This window comes from Budorcas taxicolor, chromosome 16 (genome assembly GCF_023091745.1).
Source record: "Budorcas taxicolor isolate Tak-1 chromosome 16, Takin1.1, whole genome shotgun sequence".
In the NCBI taxonomy this organism is placed as follows: Eukaryota; Metazoa; Chordata; class Mammalia; order Artiodactyla; family Bovidae; genus Budorcas; species Budorcas taxicolor.
Window position 1 is genome coordinate 30,965,821 of NC_068925.1, and position 17,080 is coordinate 30,982,900.

A 17,080-nucleotide genomic window follows, 5' to 3' on the forward strand; every position below is an offset into this window, starting at 1 on the left:
AATACTTTCATATTGAGATAATTGTAGAGTCAATCTTTTAGAAACCATGAAGTAACCTTTATTTTGTGGAGAGGGACAACAGGTGTACAAAAATTAAGTTAATATTCAGTCCATGAAATGTTATCACCAGAGCTTGGTGGAGGCCCCTCTAATTTAATTTGGTCTTACTTTAAAAAAAATTCATCCTGAGGATCCACTGTCAATCTTTCCCCATGAAATCGATCACCCAATCTAATGTGATCTACACAGGTCCTTGGATATGTATATATCCTTAGGAATTAGATATATTTGGGTGTTGATAACTTATATAAATGTGATTTTGTTACACTTCAGCCATATTTTACCTATCTTTCTCCTATTTCCAACTCTGCTAACATAAACAGCAGTAAGCATCTCTTTATGGTTCTGTGTAAAATGTTTTTCTTCAGGAATGAGACGATTGGGTTAGATGGTATATGCTCATTCCATATTAACAGACTTCAAAACAGTGAATTTAAGAAGATGGAAATAAAGCAAAACAATTTGCATGTTTGCCCTACCTTTCTCAGTGGTGATTATTTCCATTCATATAGAATTTATTCTCTTTCTCAGCTTTTATGTTTGTAATTTTGAGGAAACCAGTAGTAAAAATCATGGCAAATACAAAAAGCAGAAGAAATCCATTCTCTCTCTCTCTCTTTGTTTTTTAGAACACACCATGCTTATAACTAGATTGAATACCTTCGGTGGAAAGCCAGTTGAACCAGGGCATCCCTTTTTCCTTAAGGTTGGTGTATGAACTGGAAGTGGAGTAGAGTCTACAGTCTGAATCCAGGGGAAAAGAGGAAATAAATGTCATAAAACACTCCATCTACTTCAAACATCACTAAAAATAAATGTAAGTATAGCCAAACAAAATAGCAATAAGGAAAAATTATCTCAAGGAACTAAAATTCTCACTGTTGGTAATTTAAATTCTGTCTGCAATATCTACAAATAAAACATTAGTATTTGTTCAATTTGTAAAAACTACTTCAATCTGGAAATTTAAAAATAAGTAAGTTGTAAAAACTACTTCAATCTGGAAATTTAAAAATAAGTAAGTTGTAAAAGAGAATCTATAGACGAACATAAGAAAGTCATAGCATCTCATCTACATAAAAATGAGGATATTAAATTTTAATTTTCAAGTTCAACTGAAAATACCATATTAATTCTATAAAATATCTGAAAGTTTTTAATCAAGATTTATAATAAAAATATTTAGAAGAATCCTTTAACTCCTTTGACTTCTATATACAGAATGCATATTACACATATGGAATACAATTCTGTGGATTTGTGTGTTTGTGTGCAGAGATTAAGAGAGAGTGAGTGAGCACCTGTGAGACAGATACAGAGATATACTGACTGATGGATTGATTAGTGGGATTTTGTGAAGAAAGTAATTTTTAAGAAGGGAGTTAGATTATTTAATATGATTGGAATTCAGAACTGACAGAAATTTAACTACAAGTTATATCTTTACTTTATGCAGTATTTCTATTAAGATATTTCTTTGAATGAAAGGAGTTTCCTGGATGCTATTGTGGGAAAAAGAGAGATCACTTATTAGCAAAGTGTAAAAAAAAATACACAAAGGATGACTTCCTTTAGGATGCTAAGCAAGCAAGAGGAAAAAGCTAGCTTTGTATAAAGTTACAGAATATTCTAAAATATTAAGAGAAAAAAATGAATGGTCCCTTTTTGTCTCTGTTACTATATAAGCTCCAAAACCCAAATATTTTATACACATGATAGCCTTAAAATGGAATTTAGGTGGGCTTCTCAGAGTTTTCTATTTAATTGTGAGTTTAGTTCTAATTTCAAGCTTGAAAAAAGTATTAAACTCAATTTAATATTAAAAAAACATAAAATAACAGAGAGGAATACAAAACCTTTTTGAAAGTTAATAAAGAAAAATTCACAGGAAACAGAATTGTCACTTGAATTTACACAGAAAGTCCAAGAGAAGTTTTCAGAATTAAAAGGAGTGAAGTAGGGGTGCTGAATCCAAGATCAACAGAATTCATAAAGAATAGCAACACCTAGTTTAGAAAACATTTTTAAAAGATCCCATTCACCATAGCAATGAAAACCTTAAGGTATCTAGGAACAATTCTAACAAGCAATTTGGAGCATATTCATGAAGAGAATAATGAAACTTCATTGAAGGATATAAAAGAGTACCTAGACATTGTTCATAGACCAAAAGGCCCAATACCACAAAGAGATGAATTCTCCTTAGATAATCTATAAATTTAAATCCAATCGAAAGCTTTACATGGAACCTACATGCTGAACGTGAAAATCATATATAAAACTGAAGGGTCAAGAAGTAAAGGAACAAGGTACTTGGGAGTGGCTGATCATAATAGGCATCAGGAATTATTTTAAGGCTACAATAAGACAATGTGACATTGGTGCAGAAATACAAAAGGAACAATGAAAGAGAATAGAGAATCCCCAGACAGACCCATTTATATAAAAAGCAGAGATAACTTTACAAATCAATAGAGGAAAAGCAGGAGAACTGGTTGTTCATATGAGAAAAATAGATTAGTACCCCATTTCTCATAATACCTAATGACAAAGTTTAGTTTGTTTAAAGTCCTAAACACATAAAAGCAAAGTTTAAAAACTTTTAGAAGAAAATATGGAAGATAATCTTTATAACTGCTGCATAGGGAAGAAATGTTTTAAAAAGACAAAAAGCAGAAGTCATGAAAGAAAAAATTGATAAATATAACTGCATTAAAATAAAAACTGTTGCAAGACAAAAAGATATAAAAAATAAAAATTTTAAATAAGCCACAGACTGGAAGAAAATATTTGCCACGCATATAGCCAGCTAGGCATTAGTATCCAGAATACATAGAGAACAATTACAAAACAACTGGAAAAATAATTCAATAGAACAACGGACAAAAGACATGAACAGGCAAATCACCAATGGTCAGTAACACATAAAAAGATGTTGAATAACACTCGATATCAGAGAAATGCAAATTAAAACAAAAATGCCACTCAATACCCATCAAATAGATAAAAGTTAATGTCTGACAGTACAAAGGGTTGGAAGAATGTGGGGAAATAGAGGAACTCACTCACACACACTGCTGGTGGGAGTGAAAATTGGTCCAACCACTGTGGAAAATAATTTGACAAGATCTAGTTAAAGCTGAAATGCATATTCCACACAATCCAATAATTCCACTTCTAGGTATATAGGCTAAACAAACTCTGCACATATGCAAAAGCAGACAGCTGTTAGGATGTTCACTTCAGCATGAATTGTAATAACAAACACTTGGCAACAACCTAAATATCCAACAACAGGAGAATGGATAAATAGTTGTGGTATATTCATACAATGAGATATAATGCAATAGTTGCAATGAATGAACTAAGCGGACATGTATCTTTATATGATGCAGATAACTTCTGTGTAAAATTTAAATATACAACAAACACTATTATATTATTGTTTATGAATACAAATGAAATAAACATGTAAAAGTAAGGAAGAAAAGGAGTACCTCGATTTCAGGTTATTCAGATATGCCTGGGAAAGGGGAGGGGGAATGGTACAGGGTAGGATGTTTCAAACTGTTTGGAATATTTTCTTTCTTTTTAATAGAAATTTTGGAGCAAAATGTTTATACATCTTAAATGTGTGGATGGTGGTTATGTGGGTGGTTGTAATATTATTTTCTGTATGCTTGAAATATTTTAACATTAAGATAAAAATGTATAAACTCAAAATATTAAAACAATGATAACCTAAAAAATCAGATGGTATCATCAACTTAACCTGTCTGAGGTAGTATACACCATAGGGTTGGAAAAAAATCAAGTTAGAATCTGACTACACCTCAAACTTCACTTCAGACAGCTTTCCAAAGGGGACTCTCTGCTTCACCTGGAATGCCAGACACAGCTCTGAAGACCAAGTGGGAGGCAAAGGAGCTATGTCAGAACTGTCATGTTTGAGTAAATAATCAGAACTGCGTCTGAGTCCGGAGAAGGCAATGGCACCCCACTCCAGTAATCTTGCCTGGAAAATCCCATGGACAGAGGAGCCTGGTAGGCTGCAGTCCATGGGGTCGCTAAGAGTCAGGCACGACTGAGCGACTTCACTTTCACTTTTCACTTTCATGCATTGGAGAAGGAAATGGTAACTCACTCCAGTGTTCTTGCCTGGAGAATCCCAGGGATGGGGGAGCCTGGTGGGCTGCTGTCTCTGGGGTCGCACAGAGTCAGACACGACTGAAGCGACTTAGCAGCAGCAGCATCTGAGTCAGGATGGCATTAACTGAGGAATAATATATCCTTCTGACTTGTTGAGAAAAAGATCTCTGTTGAGAAAATTGACTAACTGGCTGTTTAAAATCATATACTTACTTACAGTGCAAATACAACACTATTTTTGCATTATTAAAAGGCATGGTTTAGTTGCATACCTGTTGCTGATTAACACTTATAATAAACTACTGAGTTGCCAGCAGTGGCAGTTTTAAGTTCTGCTTATGAAGGAACAGTTATGTCGTATCTTCATTAGATTTATTAGAATTAAATTATGAGAATGACACCTGACATTGCCATGTATCTATAGCTTTTATCTGTCCTCTGTTCAATATAGCTCTCTACTTAAAATATAGATCACTTTAAAATTAAAAAGTTCTTATCTATTTCAGGTTGAAATTGGGGGGACCCTTTTTTACTTCAGTTTTACAGTCCTATCTATATTATAAGTCAAATGTAATGATCTCCAATATGCTGTGATTTATTACACAAAACATTTGTTAAAAGGAAGAGTGTCAGATTTCACTTGTTTTTGCAAGTCCCTCTTTCCTGACACAAGTGAAAAATTGAGGAGCAAGACTGCTCCAATGAGGCACCTTAACTGGCTCAGCTTCACTAGATGTGGAAGGAGAGGTGGACCTTGACTGGATGTAAAACTTGACGTTCGGATTCCGTACATATGTGTTCTCAACGGGATCAGTCTAGGAAAATAAGTCAGGAAAAACAAAAACCCAAGACATCACTTTTAAACAATGTGTAGCTCTTAGTAAATTTCTTCAAGGCATGATCATGGCAACATTCTCAAGAAAGGAGAATAACAAACTTCAGTCTGAATATTCACAATAGGGATGTGTCATCATACAGATGCATAACCACCAGCTTTAAAGAAAGGTTAAGATAACAACATTTAACAAAATGCTCCAGTCTTCACCACTCATCTGTTACTTTGAGCTACTGTATGTTCTTTACTTGTATTTCACAAAATAAATCATATAAGTGAAATAAATGCAGAGTATATAACAGAAATATGTTCTGCAGATTAGGAATAATTTTGTCCTTGGTAAGAATGAAACTTGGTTTGCTATAAGGCATTAGCTGAAAGGAAAACTAACTTGTCAGCTTTGTCACTAAATTAAATCCTCCTTTTATTTTGCAGCAGTAGAAATATTCACACTTATATTCAGTTGCACCCTTTTAACCAAGTATTTTTAGTAGCTGAAGATGCTTTGGGTTAAAATTTAGTGTAAATGGTCCTATGGAGCACACTGATTGATGATACATTCAGCTTTGCAATTTTCAGAATTACCAGGATTGGTTTTTTTAAGTGAAAGGCAATTAAGATGACTTGGGAGGATTAGGAAACTGGTTTCAAATATGTTGTACAGCAAGAACAATGCTTAGATTAGCATTTGCTGTAAATCATAATTTATTATGGATCATAAGAGCAATCAGCTTAAGGATTAAACATATACTAAAAAGGTTTTTTAAAAAAATCTCTGTTATTATTATGGTTCCTATTTCAGGGACTGGCTATCTGGCTGGCCAGTCCTGGAGTGGCCCTCTGCTGGTGCCCACATGTGGCCTCCCTTGGTAGTGGGCATGGGCAGGTATTCTGGCAAATTACAAGGAAAGACTTTGGTGGGGCCAACTAAGATGGCCACCAGCTGGGCCTTAAACCATTAGATGTCAGATTAGGGAGAGGTGGGGAGAGGTGGGGTGCCCAGGAAGGGCACCCAGGGGACTTGGAGTAGCAGCCATGTACTAACAGCCAGGAGAGAACGTCATATTTTAAAACTGAACTACTGAACTGACACATCCCAGCTGTATGTTAGCTCAGTGTGTGAGATGTAGATAATTTCATAAAACTAGTATGTCTTAAAGGTGGGGAAGCCAGGCCCAAATTTCTTCTCTTGACTCCAAACTCAGTACTCCTTGTTGTACCAAAGAACCTCCACAGCAGACATATTTAAAACGATTTAAAGATCACGGAGGCTGACAAGGAACTTTAACCAGGAACAGAGAGTAAGGAAGCAAATGGAACTCCAGACAAATTTTGCCTAGCTCACAATTTCACAGAGGGACAGCCATGGAGAAAGTTATCCATCTTACCTGTTAATCTGAAATATGACCCTAGGTTGGGAATAAGGCAAAAAAAAAGTCTTTTATTTTCTAAAAATCTCCTTCTGGTTTCCCTAAGATTATATAAATTGCAAGCTGATAAAAAGTTTATGGGTGAGTGGGTTCAATTAAAATGGAATTGATAAGCAAAGCAATACTGATAAATTTTACACTAATAAGAATTTTAAAACTGATTCAAATACTCAAGAGTTAATGATGTCATAAAGCTTCAAAGAAGTGTCCAAATAGAGGATTTGCTACTTGAAAAAAATTGGATTATTTTAAGAAAATGTAAGCTTCTGACCTGTCACACAGAAGCCTTTAGCTCACAGCTTAAAAGACATAAAATCAGAAGTTCCTATATGAAGGATAATGCTGTTTAAAAAAGGTGATAAAGAGAATTCAGAAATGATTTGGTTCTATTTAGATTGAAATAGATTTTAAAATAAGACAGTGAGTTAAGACCATAAAAATTTTCAGGGAGAGGAAAATTTTATATAGCTAATATAGTGGCTTTGTTCCTCTGGGTCCAATTACTTTAAAAATCTTCAAAAATGAGAAAGGTAAGAGCCTGCTGCTTCTAACAGTACTGGCTGAAACTTTAAAGCAGGCCTGCACTTTGTGCCATAGGGACACAAGCTGACAGAATTTGGACACACTGTTTTATATACTTTCTTGTGCTAAAATTGGGATATACCACTTTAAGCCATATGTGTTCTAATGAGGTTCACATCATGACAACTGTCAAATCAAAAAATCAAGTTGGTAGCTAAAATATTTACTAACATACTTTATGACCCTATGAAAATGTGACATTATGACAGTTTAATATTGGCAAAGGAAAAAAAAACATCATCACAGCTTAATCCATAATTACATAAATCAGTGACTCTTAAGGAATGATTGAGGCTTTAAGCACATACCTCTTGGCCCTTCCGAAGAATTACTGTCATTTATAAATCTTTTTCTCCTAACACATTTTTGCTCATCAATAAAATGAAAAAACAACAGAAATGAGAACAGATTTTAAAATTATTTTCCTAGTTGAAAGAGATCAAAACTGGTTATTCAGAAGTGGAAAACATTAAAATTTTAAAAATAACTCATCCTAAACAGAGTAAGATAGAATAATGAAAATTTCCACACTAACTTTTTGGAGCTTTATGCTGTTAGAGTAAAAATAAATTCCAGAGATTAAACAAAATCAAGTTAATTTTGTTTAACAAAATTCAAAGTAAGAAATACCAAAATAATATTTTGAAATGGCATTAACTGACCAAATTAAAGAGGTGAACTATGCCATTTACAATGATACTGTGATTTAACAAAAAACATGCATATATAAGTGAAGTTTAAAAACTACCACTTTATTTTCCAAGTGTGTTTCTCATAAAAACAAGGACACAAAAGTTTGGCAAAGATGAATAAACTCACGGCAAAAAATATCAAACTTAAAAAAAAATCAAACAAAATATCAAAATATCAAACTTAAAAAAAATTTCCCATGTCTTTTAAAAGACTAATAAAAGCTATAAGCTAATTAGATTAATAGGTTTTAATATTTTCTTTCCTTTCTGGATTACTACCAGTGTAAACAACATCTCAAAAGAGGTTACCATTAACAAGAAAAATACAATACTGCCTACATATTCCCTTCAGCAAAATGTTAACCCCAACACAACTATGCTTTTAATATGTTATTAATTTTATCTATAATTACATGCTACCAATGCCTTTATAATTAATGGCTGATTCTAGCTACTAAAAGCAATTAATTTTACTAAACTTTCAGAATACTCAATGATTATATGCCAAGATTTACAGATAGCCTAAAACTAATTTTAATAATTAAATGGCAATGATTTAGGTATAATATGACAGCAAAGCAATTGATTAATAGCATTTAGCTACTTTTACCTTTGAAACAAATATAATTAATATTATATTAAAACTAATGAAGTTAAAAATTCTTTGTGCTATAAAAATAATTATAGCATTAAATATAAGCAATGACTTAATGCAGGAAAAGCTAATAAATATGATATACCAAAATATCATAGCAGAGATCTCTTAAATTGATAATTGAGTTTATGATTATAGAAAGAATGATAAAAGGGGGAAATAATAAGGAACAATAAATAAGCTTATATTAATTGGACAATATGTTGTGATATAATCCAAAGGAAGATCTTGGAAACAGATCTTAACTGAATGGTATAAGCAATCTTGGTTCGATCCCTGGGTCAGGAAGATCCCTTGGAGAAGGGCATGGTAACCCACTCCAGTATTCTTGCCTGGAGATTTTCATGCACCGAGGAGTCTGGTAGGCTATAGTCCATGGGGTCGCAAAGAGTTGGACACGACTGAGCAACTAACACACTAACAATAATAAGCAATTCACTCAATATTTTATAAGTTGTGATCTACTGTGAAACCTCTATGTAAAAGTAATTCTGTTTTTTGATTAACTGATTCTTTTTTCCAAGTAAACATACTTTAAGGAGTTATTCTGATGAATAAGTATTAGAAATATTTACTATACTTTAATGTCACTTTTACTTAATGCTCTACTGCTTGAAAAAAAAAGCAGAAAAGCCTAATATCAGCATATTATTCACAATGCATAACAAAGTCATGTAAAAAGTCCATAATGTTTCCTGAATTTATTAGGACTTCTCTGATGAATAACCCACAAAATGTGTTTTTAGAACAGTATGGTGAAATAGAAAATTTTTTCTGCTTTGGCTAAGATCTGATTTTTAGATGACCCACTATTCCAGATTTTCTCAAATTATGCAATATGGCCTCCTTATAAATAATAAAAAGATAAAAAATGACTTTCTTGAATATGTATTAATGGATCTTTTCTACTCCAAAAATAATTATAGATTTGAACGAGTAGCAAAACATTCACAGAAGAAACCTAGTTTTAAAAGAAAAAGATACCAAGACTTGATATGAATTTGGTAAGAGATTTAAAAATAGCTTGCATCTAATATATTGTTTTGTATTGGTAAATATAAAACTCAAAGTTAACAGAAAAAAAATCCAAATTTTCATCAATTTTCTTTATCCTATAGCTTGAAGTATTTTAGAAGCAAAGAGGAAAGTAACCCAGTTTTTACTATTCAGAAATGTGTTATAACCTCAAGCTTTCAGTGAAATAGTTATTTCTTTTAATTGTGCTTATGATTTAAAGGGCTTCCCTGGTGGCTCAGCTGGTAAAACCGTCTGCTTGCAATGTGGGAGACCTGGGTTCGATCCCTGGGTCAGGAAGATCCCCTGGAGAAGGAAATGGCAACTCACTCCAGTACTCTTGCCTGGAAAATTTCATGGACAGAGGAGCCTGATGGGCTATATAGTCCATGGGGTCGCAAAGAGTCAGACACGACTGAGCAACTTCACTTTCACTTTATGATTTAAACACCAGTATTGCATGTCATTTAGATAACAGTAAATACATTTTATCATTCTATCATTCTAAAAGAAATAATAAATTACTGAAGGTTATGACCTGTAAATGTAATCTTACTAGTTACAAATGATGTAACTTGTTTCTCTTTATGAAAATTTCTCCTTAAATTATTTTCAGCTTATTCAGTTGAATATCTACTCTGGAGAATTTAGACATGTTCTAAGAAAACACAGAATAAAGTCCAGTCATACGTTGGCTATTTAGTCTCTGCTTTAATTTCTAAAGGAATAATCCAAAAGATACTCAGTGTTTCTCACTATTAATGAAAACATTATAAAACTTTTCATAATCATCTGTATTCAGACATTAATAATAATATTAATAACAAATCTTTTTAATACTATGATTAAACTAAACCACATAAAAAGTAGGTTATAAATGAGGCTTTAGAGCACATGGGAAATAAAAATATATACCTCACTTATGTAACATTTCAGTCACTTAAAGAATTTTAAATTTATGAAAATGTTATGTATTTCTTACCTAAAAACACAGTATGTAACATAAAATCTGTATGCCACAGTTAGATTCAAGGTCACTGTTAGAAATGGTAACTATTTGTGCCCTACTGTTTTCATGGATGTTTCCAGGGACTATTAAAGTTACTCATTATTCTATGTTTCTATTTAACTGTCAAATAATTGGTAACTCTTTAATCATCTCCCTCATAGACATTACCTGACTTCTTATCTGTCAAATATTCAATAAGGAAAAATTAAAGGAAGCTGGAAAGGAAATTACCAAGCCTATCACATCTGCATTTTAAATAACCATATGCAATTATAAGCCAATAGGCTCTAGTAAAGTGTGACTTAATTATATCCTAAAATATAAACTAAATAGCAGGGGCCTTATAACAGCTATTTCCCTCAAAATTTTTTCCTTAAAGATTCACAAAAATATTCTGTGTGGTCAGAGATCTACAAGGCAAGAAACATTAGTAATGATAAATTTAATCAGAAAAACAAAATCTCTCTGAAGGGATAACCTTATTCAAAACCAAACAGTTAATAAAGCAGTCAATCCACAGACTAATTATTTGAACCAAATATAACTCAGCACACACATTTTGGTCTTTCCTTCTAATTAACATATATTCAGATTGGATAAATCCAAATACCCAAATATAAAAATAATCAATAAGTCAGTTAACCAGCAATCTTTTCATCAACTTCTTTAATTAATGAGATATCAGTTGAAGTCGCAGTTCTACTTGCCATACCACTGGGTCTGAACTGCTTATTCATTATTAAACAGTAGCTTGAAAACATACGCTATGCTAGGGTTAATCATGTTTATTTTACAATCAACTGTCCATCACACCTGAAGACAAGAGCACAGGAAGCAGTGGGTCTCTCCACAAGCAGACTGCTTGTGGACCCACTGCTTCCCATGCCCTCCATAAACCAGATAATTCCCTTTAGAACTTTCCCAGTCCAAAATATGGATTGAAGGTGCTGATCAACACCAAAAATCATGAAGCTGACAAGAGAAAGTTTGAAATTTGTATCATAGATTTTCCTTTTGAATGTTGTTATTTACATTACCTATGAAAACCAGAGCAAACTGTGTCAGCTATCTTTTCAACTAGTGAGTCTGAAAGTGTGTATATCGGTGCTGGGGTGGAGGCTGGTTTAGAAAAATTTGAGACCTTTTCACAAACAGACTCCCCATTCGGGACATATCAGAACCTTACAGCATAGAGATAGTGGCTTGCCCATTTCAGGTTGAGAAACACTGGATTGGGTTTAGTACAGGAAGATGGTTATAGCTTGTAATCAATACATATATAAAGAAAGCTGTAAATGTTTTTTTCAGTCTCAGAAATATCTTAGAATGTAAATGATTATCAACATCACTGCCTCAAATCTCTAAATACAAGGTATTTGGGAATATAGCTTTGAACTATGCTAAAAAAGCTATCGAAGATTTCTCCAGAATTTATTTATAAAAATTACAATCAGTCAGATCCATACCTTCTACCAAATCTTTTTTGAATTTTGCATAATGTGAATTATCAAGCTTTCTTTGTACATAATTAAAATCTCTACGAATCTCTACTTAACTGCTTACATTGGATTATTTAGAAACTCATTTACTTTATATGTGGCCAATTTAGGGAGCATACTTTAGGATCACTTTTTCACCCAATCAAAATAAACAAGATACCTTACAATTTTAGTATTTTGGTTATAGAAATTTATATGAACATTCCTAAAGCTTTGCGGCCAAAGCCAAAAAACAACAAAAAAAGAAAATACAGAAAAGCAGAGTAGCAATAGCAACAGCAGCAGCACAAAGCATGCAATAAATGTAATACACCACAAAAACATTAGCATGTACTGCAACCACAGGCAAAAAGGATAAAAGAGAGGGTAGAGGGCATCGGGATGGGCACACAAGTGCAGTAGTCTCTTACACGTCTGCCTTTGCTAGCTGGAGTACAGGATGGAGAGCGCTTCAACAAAGAAAGGAGAATACTACGTTACAAATATTTACACACATGACTCTCAATGACTAATACTGTATTAACAGACAAAGTATATAAACATACATATAAAGACATAGTTCTGATAGGTTGAAAGTACAGGCATTTTCAGAAAAAAAACTGGAAGACAGGCAAGTAAAGAAAGTTGTTCAGGCTCCATCTAAGAGTGGTAATCAAGTTTTCACTGGACCTTGCACAGTCACCCACCAAGTAATGATCCATCAAGTTATGGCCAATCTCTTTTCTGGAAAGGTTGGTGGTGGCAACTTGAAATAAGAGTACAAAAAGGATCTGAATAACTCTGATTTAGTGCTAGTAGGCATTTAAACAAAACATTTAATTAAGTAAGTTTTGCTTCAGGCATTTACTACCAAATTCTTACTCTTTTCAATGGTAAGTGCTAAATTAGGCCTTTAGAATTACTGATGTTGAATTAACACAAAAAGCTACTCCAACAATATTGCCCATCCTGACTAGACATTAGGCTTAATCAAAAGAAGGACCTTTGCCTTTCTGACATTAAAGAATTAAGTAATTCAGAAAAGGTAACAATAAGTAGATAATTACATAGAGATATTTTTAAAGTTTTTGAAATTTGTGATGCTCAAGCAATAGAGCTTCCAAATATGTATCAATCGACTCATTTTTCTATAATCAATTCAACCTGATGTTTATTGAGGGTTTATAGTAATCCAGGCACTTGATAGAGAGCACTGCAGTTCACAGACTGGTGGGGGAGCATCACACCACCAACAATGTGACGAATGCTGTAATAAGGGCATGTACAAAGCTTTTTGGGAACCTGGAGGGGCATGTACAAGATTTTTATGGGTACCTAGAGGAGTGAATTTATAAACTGAGTCTACAGGAGTTACAGAAGATTTAAGAGAACACCTCAAGGATAAGAAACATCATTCAAGATTATCAGTTTTACTTGTACAATAACTGGCAGCTTGGTAAACAGGAATTCTTATTTCTTTCTGTAGGAAATTGGAACGGTAGGTGACAAACACTGTAACCCAAGAGTTAACAGCAAACTAGGATTAGAAAGTCTACAGATTTCTAAACAGGTTCTTCTTGGTCCAGACAGCCTTCCATTGTAGTAGAAGCTAAAGTCTCAGGTTCAAACCAAGTTATATTCCTTCAGTTACTAATAGGAAGCACCTGTCTCCCTCCACACTCCCCAAAACCAAACAATCAAACATTAATAACTCAACCACCAGCCCCTTCTCTAGCAAACATTTAATCTCTCCTCTCTCTTCCTTAACAATGATAATAGCTAACATCCATCACATGTAAAATATATACAGGTACTTTTCAAAGAACTTTACATATATTAACTTTCCAAATCCTCATGGAAGAATTAATATAAGGTATTACAATCTCCATTTTAAATATGAAGAAAACAGATTAACTCGCAACAGGTCAAAAAACTGGTAAGTGGCAGTGGTAGGATTCAAACCTTCATAGTCAGACTTCGCAAAATGGTATACAATCACTGCCTCTACTTCTGAGCCTCTCAATCGCTTCTCCATACAGTACAATCTGGCTTCTGCTTTGACTGCTCTAATGAAATACTGTGAAGATTAGGGTCTCCTGTTTGTCTGATGGTACCAGACATCTTGGCTGTACCTGAGGCTGCTAACCATTCCCTCTTAAAACTGTACTCCCTTAGTTTTTGTGATGCAGCACTTTCCTGAGTCATCCCCTGTGACCACTGCTCCTCCTCTTACGTGCAGTCCTATTCCTCTACCCTTCTCAATGTGAGAGATCCTGGGTTTGTGTTCTTACTCATCACTTTTCTTTTGCTACTAAGTTGGTGCAAAAGTAATTGCAGTTTTGCATTGCTGAACTTTGCCATTTGATATTGAAATATATTCTTATAAATGTTGTTATGCTATATACCATTTTAAAGCACATTTCTGGCTTTATTTTCTTTTACTAATGACTTATTATATGCTGTTTATTTTGTATTTATTTTAGACTACAGAAATGACATTAGACAAAAAGTACACGCGAGTGATTTTTTTTTTTATTTGAGTTCAAAATGGGTTGTAAAGCAGTGGAGACAACTCGCAACATCAACAACGCATTTGGCCTAAGAACTGCTAATGAACGTACAGTGCAGGGGTGCTTCAAGAAGTTTTGCAAAGGAGACGAGAGCCTTGAAGATGAGGAGTGTAGTGACCAGCCACTGAAGTTGACAATGATCAACTGAGAGCCGTCATCAAAGCTGATCCTCTTACGAATACCCAAGAAGTTGCCTAAGAACTCAACACCAACCATTCTATGGTCATTCGGCATTTTGAAAATGCTCTACAAATGGGTGCCTCATGGGCTGACCAAAAATAGAGAAACTGTCATTTTATTCTACACAACACCAATGAACCGTTTCTCAATCGAATTGTGATGTGTGATGAAAAGTGGATTTTATGTGAAACCAGCAATGACCAGCTCAGTGGTTGGACCAAGAAGAAGTTCCAAAGCACTTCCCAAAGCCAAACTTGCACCCAACTGATCCACTACAGCTTTCTGAATCCTGGCAAAACCATTACATCTGAGAAGTAGGCTCGGCAGCTTGATGAGATGCACTGAAAACTGCAATGCCTGCAGCCAGGACTGGTCAACAGAATGGGCCCAATTCTTCTCCATGACAATCCCTGACAGCACATCGCACAACCAACACTCCAAAAGTTAAGCAAATTGGGCTACAAACTTTTGCCTCATCTGCCACATTCACCTGACATCTTGTCAACCGACTACCACTTCTTCAAGCATCTCGACAATTTTTTGTAGGGAAAATGCCTTCCACCACCAGCAGGAGGCAAAAAATGCTTCCCGAGAGTTCAGTCAACCCTGAACCATGGATTTTTATGTTACAGGAATAAAAACTTATTTCTCATTGGTAAAAATGTGTTGATTGTAATGGTTGCTATTTTGATTAATAAAGATGGGTTTGAATCTAGTTACAGTGAATTAAAATCCACAGTCCAAAACCACAATTACTTTTGTACCAACCTAATACAATCTCTCCTGGCAGATCTCAATCTAGTTTCAACTATGTTGATCATTCCCAAATTTGTACTGCCAGTTCCTGTTCACTCCTTTTCCTTAAGCTGCTGACTCATCTAGAAAACTATCTGTCAAACATTTCCACATGCCTGTCCCTCAGGCACCTCAAATTTAACTTGTCCGAAAGGAAGCTGCTCACCTTTCTCCTCTGCTAAGACTTTTAATAATTATTACATATGGGACTGATTAAATATAAGCTCCTTAATATCTCCTTTCTACTCTCATGATATGCAGTCTGTATCTTTTATTATTGTACTTCTTCCATGGTGTTATAATTATTTAGGTGTCTTTTCCATCAGATCAGATCCTTAAGGGCAGGAAATACTGTATTACGCTTAGCATAAAACTTATAAACTTAAAAATTCTTAATAAATACTGAATAAATCCTTCTGAAATTATATGATATTTAACCTAAATATTTCTTATGGCATTCACCATTTTCTACTTAGCATAGTACATAACAGTGTATTTATTTTTTCTAATAATAAGATGAGTATTTGAGGTCTACTTCTATGTCTGATTTATCTTAGTATCTACCACTGTGCACAGCAGAGTACCACACATGTAAAAAGTGCTAAAATATTTAACATAGAGAAACCCTTACATATTGGCTATACATATCCTGAAAGTCCAGATTATGTTAAAATCATGAGAAAGAACATGGAATAGCTCAAATTATATTACCACTATATGCAAAACAAGTCAAAATGTCTCTTAAACCTATCTTTGCATATGAAGGACAAGAGGTTTTCCAAGCTAATAGTGATACTAAATCACCATTGTAGTCATGTTCTTCCCCAAGTGGCTATGTAGAAATCAGACCATTTTTACATTTTCAATAGAAAAGGGCAAGTTACACTTCTCCTGAAGGTACAATTAGAGGAAAACACACACACACTCTTAAACCTCTTGAATATACCCATACATACCATGGTTTTCTATAAACATTGAAATTGGGTCTCATAGCAAGCACTGGAAACCAATACATTTTCTTAAGTGTGCAGTCATATACCATTTTATATCTAGATCTATAAATTGCCACCAGAACTTCAAGGCTGATTATGGGAGTAAGCATGATAAGCAGAAACGAAAAGAAGTAATCTGTCTTATGGGCACAGAGTTTGGCTAATAGATTCTAAGGTTTCAGTTAATGTATTTCAGAGGTCTTATTTAAAAAAAAAAAAAATAACCGAAGAGATAAAAGACTATGTAGTCATGACTGTTTCCCTCTAGTTACCCAAATATATTATTGATATAATATATGATATATAATACATAATATAACATGCTGCCTAAAATAGAGAAGATTACATGTGACAATCTTCTGAAATGTGAGAATTTCAAGTCAGGTTGGACTTAATATGTGGAAGTTCTAAAAAAACAAGAATTAAAGGAGGAAATTATAGAAATTTTGTTATTTTTTAGAAGGATCTAGGCCTAGCTTCAATCATAGGATTAAAAACTCTTTACAATGCATGTTTCAGAATTTCAGCTTTCATTGACTCTCATGTGTGATCAACTTTTCCCAGAATCAGTTAAGCCATGCTGGCAAGTTGCAGATTTCTGTGGCTGCTTAATGACAGAATATGAGAGAAGCTGAGGGG

At 33.9% G+C, this 17,080-nt stretch overlaps 1 protein-coding gene across 1 annotated transcript in view; it reads right to left on the bottom strand.

Moving 5' to 3' along the window:
• CDC42BPA (CDC42 binding protein kinase alpha) overlaps nucleotides 1-17,080 on the bottom strand; it is a 296,230-nt gene that overhangs the window by 35,181 nt on the left and 243,969 nt on the right. Inside the window, exons 23-25 of the mRNA XM_052654292.1 lie at nucleotides 12,336-12,374; nucleotides 4,920-5,024; nucleotides 721-804 (exon numbers count right to left, since the gene is read on the bottom strand). Coding sequence (XP_052510252.1) covers nucleotides 721-804; nucleotides 4,920-5,024; nucleotides 12,336-12,374 — 228 coding nt within the window. The remainder of the gene's footprint in view (nucleotides 1-720; nucleotides 805-4,919; nucleotides 5,025-12,335; nucleotides 12,375-17,080) is intronic.